This window comes from Alexandromys fortis, unplaced genomic scaffold (genome assembly GCF_014885135.2).
Source record: "Alexandromys fortis isolate MF-2015 unplaced genomic scaffold, M_Fortis_MF-2015_v1.1 scaffold_2421, whole genome shotgun sequence".
Taxonomy (NCBI): domain Eukaryota; kingdom Metazoa; phylum Chordata; class Mammalia; order Rodentia; family Cricetidae; genus Alexandromys; species Alexandromys fortis.
In genome coordinates, this window is record NW_026070296.1 from 1 (window position 1) to 4,107 (window position 4,107).

The window sequence follows — 4,107 nt, forward strand, 5'->3', positions numbered from 1 at the left end:
TTTTCGAGACAGGGTTTCTCTGTGGCTTTGGAGCCTGTCCTGGAACTAGCTCTTGTAGACCAGGCTGGTCTCGAACTCACAGAGATCTGCCTGCCTCTGCCTCCCGAGTGCTGGGATTAAAGGCATGTGCCACCATCGCCCGGCTCCTAGGACATTTTGATTGAAAGAGATTTCACAAAATAACACCTCCTGTTGCTCCTAAGTCCCTTTCGTTCTTCTTTCTCACTTCTCTTCTGTGTCCAGGCTTAGACCTGACAGTGCCTCTGTCTGCCTTCCCTCTGTAGGATATTGGCAGTGTGTGGTATGCACCCTGACCACCAGGAAACCCTGAAAAAGAACCGAGTGGTGCTGGCCAAGCAGCTGCTGCTGAGTGAGCTGTTAGAGCATCTCCTGGAGAAGGACATCATCACACTGGAAATGAGGGAGCTCATCCAGGTACCGCGGTGAAAGAGGCCCAGAAGATGAACCTGTGAAAGAATGTGCCCCTTGGCTAAGGACAGCAAACCTCACCTGTGCATGCTCACTCTGTAAAGAGGAATTCCTAAGATGAATAAGACCACTACTTCAAAGCTCATATGAAAAAATGGCGCTTACAATTAGATATGTAAATCTAATGTAACATTTTATTTTTGTGCCTTAGGCCAAAGGGGGCAGTTTCAGCCAGAATGTGGAACTCCTCAACCTGCTGCCCAAGAGGGGACCCCAGGCTTTTGATGCTTTCTGTGAGGCCCTGCGAGAGACCAGGCAAAGTCATTTGGAAGACTTGCTGCTCACAACCCTCTCTGATATTCAGCATGAACTCCCACCGGTATGAAACCCTGGAAATGCACCCTGGGCTGTGTTAGTTTGACCAGAAAGGATATGGGGCAGGGGGCACAGCGAGACAGACACTTGACTGTCTCTCTGAGGTCTTTGATGGTGAGTCTCGATTTCTTCCAGTTGAGCTGTGACTATGACACAAGTCTCCCTTTCTCGGTGTGTGAGACCTGCCCCCCTCACAAGCAGCTCCGCCTGTCCACAGGTGAGAATGAATGGGACAGAAGGACCCTCCCGCACTGACCTACGTGCTTTCTGAATGGTGGGGTCTATTTCCTGATAGGAACAGTTCTCTATGCTGACAGGGCAGTTTAGAAGGGATTTAAGTCGGACCCATTTCCCTTCATCACAGGTAGTAGTCTTCAAAACAATTGGCTTTTTGTGTAACTTATTCAGATGGGGACCATGATTTCCTGTGAATGATTTGAGTGTTTTGTCTTTAAAGCCAAACAAAAAAAGGCTCCATGTTTCTGCTGAGGTGATTAAAACCAGGCTTGTCTCAGAAGCCCTTTCCATCACTCAGCGAGTTGAGTGTCTTCTTTATGAAGCCATGGGTGGGGGCTCAGGGATGGGCAGAGGTCAACATGGTCTGTGCCAGCACGGGACTTACATGTTGGAGGAATAATTTCATTGAAACCTCAGTTTAAAGGGCTGCCTACAGCTAAATTGATTAATTAATGGAGTTATAAGGAGCAGTGCTGAAATGTATACGAGCTTTTGGCATTCTCCCTACCATAGGTCCCATGGAACACTCCTTAGATAATGGGGATGGTCCTCCCTGCCTTCAGGTGAAGCCATGCACTCCTGAGTTTTATCAGGCACACTACCAGCTGGTGAGTTTGCATAATTTCAAGGAGAGTGGTGGGGAGTGAGAGACCTGTTCTTCTGAGCCTGGTTTGCATGTTTTCTTGCTGCTCTGTCAGAAAGTGTCCTTGCTGACTGATACCTTCTGTGGCATTGCCTTTTTACCTGGTATGGTTAAAAAAAGAAAAGAGCAGAGGCTGGATTTGGGGAGTTGTCTGCTTTGAGGATAAGGATTGTTGTTTGGGGTGTGTTTTGAAAGGCTTGATGTCATTGAGTAACCACATTGCCTGTCATCAAGAGGCTCGTTGTCTAATTGGCCTCCTCCTTCTAGGCCTATAGGTTGCAGTCTCAGCCTCGTGGCCTGGCACTGGTGTTGAGTAATGTGCACTTCACTGGAGAGAAAGACCTGGAATTTCGCTCTGGAGGGGATGTGGACCACAGTACTCTAGTCACCCTCTTCAAGCTTTTGGGCTATAATGTCCATGTTCTACATGACCAGACTGCACAGGTACCTGCGGCTGGAAAGGCTGGCGTGTGAATCGGGTGGGCTGTACTTTGGGCTGGGTGCTTCTGTTCCTCTGGGCCTCCTGGATGTTTCTCACTCACTGTTTGCTGCTTCCTACAATCTAGGGAAAAGAAGGAGAGTTAGCCAGTTGCCTGGACATTGCTGTCTTAAGGTAGCTGTGCTTTCGTGGAGTTCCACAGTTCAGGGTCGGGTTCCCACATTTATGTGTTCAGAAACTTAACTCCTAGTCACTCAGGAAGTAATGAAACACCGAGATCCTCCCAAACAAACTCCAAAAGGGTATTTATAAATCAGGCCACACAGCCATTTACTTCACAGTTGATACCGTTACTTAAGATCCCAATTATTGTTTAAAGCATTACTTTTGGCAGATTCAGTTCTTTTCAAGTAGAAGAATATATGCAGATGCTGTTTAGTGGTCATCTGATTAAGTCAGTGCTGGATTGTTTTAGGGTAGGTTGCTTGCTCGCACGTCATAAGCATTTTGTTGTGGGCTGCTCCTTATTGACTTATTTCTGAGCTTCTCTGGTGACTTTTAAGATTTATATTTTGAAATTGATAATGACCTATTTGTATACTATTCTGAACTGCTTTTGTTCTGTAATAGTATGTTCTTAAACTTGATCTTTGGGCTTAGGGAGGTAGAATTTAAGGTTCTGAGCCATGATGAGGCAGGAGAATCAGAAGTTAGAGTTTAAGACCAGTCTTTCATAGTAAGTTGAAGGGTGGCCAGGACTACGTGAGACCCTGTCTAAAAAAAATTCCCTTTGGCCCCTTGAGGTAGAGGATCCTGGTTTTGTGTTGACAGTTTGTTGTGGTCATCTTGGCTATCCCACTTCTATGAGAATTATGTATTTACTATACTTTGGGTGTGGCCAGTTTCATCTCTAGGTGTCTCAATGCCATTCTTGACGTGATTCTCTTGCCAGCTTGCCCATAATTGCCCGTTTAAAATAGATCCATTCTTGCTTCAAAGCCAAGGCTGGAAGTTGAGATCGTGGCTCAGTGGTTGGAGCAATTGCCTAGCAGGTGCAAAGCCCTGAATTTAGTCCCCTACACCAGGAAAAACAAAAGTCAGAGATGGAACATTTTTTTTTCCCCTCCATCAAAGGGACTGAATGAAGTAGGTAGCTTGTCCACCTCTGCTACTTTTGAGGGAGTTGTAAGGTCATCTAGCCAGATTTGTGCTGTATTTGTTTTCTAAGAGTATTTTGTGTCTGTTTCATATAAACTTCTAGGAAACTGTTTTGTCATGGTCTTCTAAATAGTGTGTTGGGCAGTAGATCTTTGATACCTAATAAAGGTTTCAATACTGTGTCACGAATACAGTTGAATACTGCTGTCTTTTCGAGACATTCAGGAGACTTTGTGAGTCCATAAAGTACTTTTTATAGGCCAGTTCCATTTAAGCTGTATCTAAGGCAGATTCAAGGGCTTCTAAAGTCTCATTCCCATGTTTTTCTGTCACTTGAGTTGCAGTGAAGCTAAATTTTGAGCACCTTGTAATTTGACACGCACAAATTTAATGTTCTGAAATCGAGGATAGATAATGAGTGTGCTCTCAGCATCATTTTGTTCCTCTATCACTAATAGAGCTGGAGCTTCTGTTCTTACAGGAGGTGAAAGTAAAAACCACAGGAGTAGATGAGGTCAGAAAAGTAGTCAGAGCAGGTAAAACTGACAGGCTCCTAAGGGAGACAGCCTAGGTAGAAGGAGCAGTGTGTAGATGATATGGACGTGATAATCCAGGGAATGCCGTGAATATCGTACTTTGTTGCATTGGGAATGTGCAGAATGCCCTCTTCTTTTTTTTTTTTTTGGTTTTTTGAGACAGGGTTTCTCTGTGGCTTTAGAGCCTGTCCTGGAACTAGCTCTGTAGACCAGGCTGGTCTCAAACTCACAGAGATCCACCTGCCTCTGCCTCCCAAGTGCTGGGATTAAAGGCGTGCGCCACCATCGCC

At 45.4% G+C, this 4,107-nt stretch overlaps 1 protein-coding gene across 1 annotated transcript; it reads left to right on the forward strand.

Annotated features, from left to right (window-relative positions):
* Window positions 1-23: 23 nt before the first annotated feature.
* LOC126496292 (caspase-2) lies at window positions 24-3,989 on the forward strand. The gene is made up of 5 exons (XM_050133823.1): window positions 24-435; window positions 641-808; window positions 940-1,021; window positions 1,555-1,649; window positions 1,952-3,989. Exons 1-5 carry the CDS (start codon window positions 304-306, stop codon window positions 2,156-2,158), a joined length of 684 nt encoding a protein of 227 aa, XP_049989780.1. The 5' UTR covers window positions 24-303; the 3' UTR covers window positions 2,159-3,989.
* The last annotated feature ends 118 nt before the right edge of the window (window positions 3,990-4,107 follow it).

Coding starts and splice junctions, on each gene's coding strand:
- LOC126496292 (XM_050133823.1), top strand. CDS start 304: ATGCACCCTGACCACCAGGAAACCCTGAAAAAGAACCGAGTGGTGCTG. Junction 1,022..1,554: donor GCAGCTCCGCCTGTCCACAG/GTGAGAATGAAT, acceptor TCCCTACCATAG/GTCCCATGGAACACTCCTTA. Junction 1,650..1,951: donor ATCAGGCACACTACCAGCTG/GTGAGTTTGCAT, acceptor TCCTCCTTCTAG/GCCTATAGGTTGCAGTCTCA.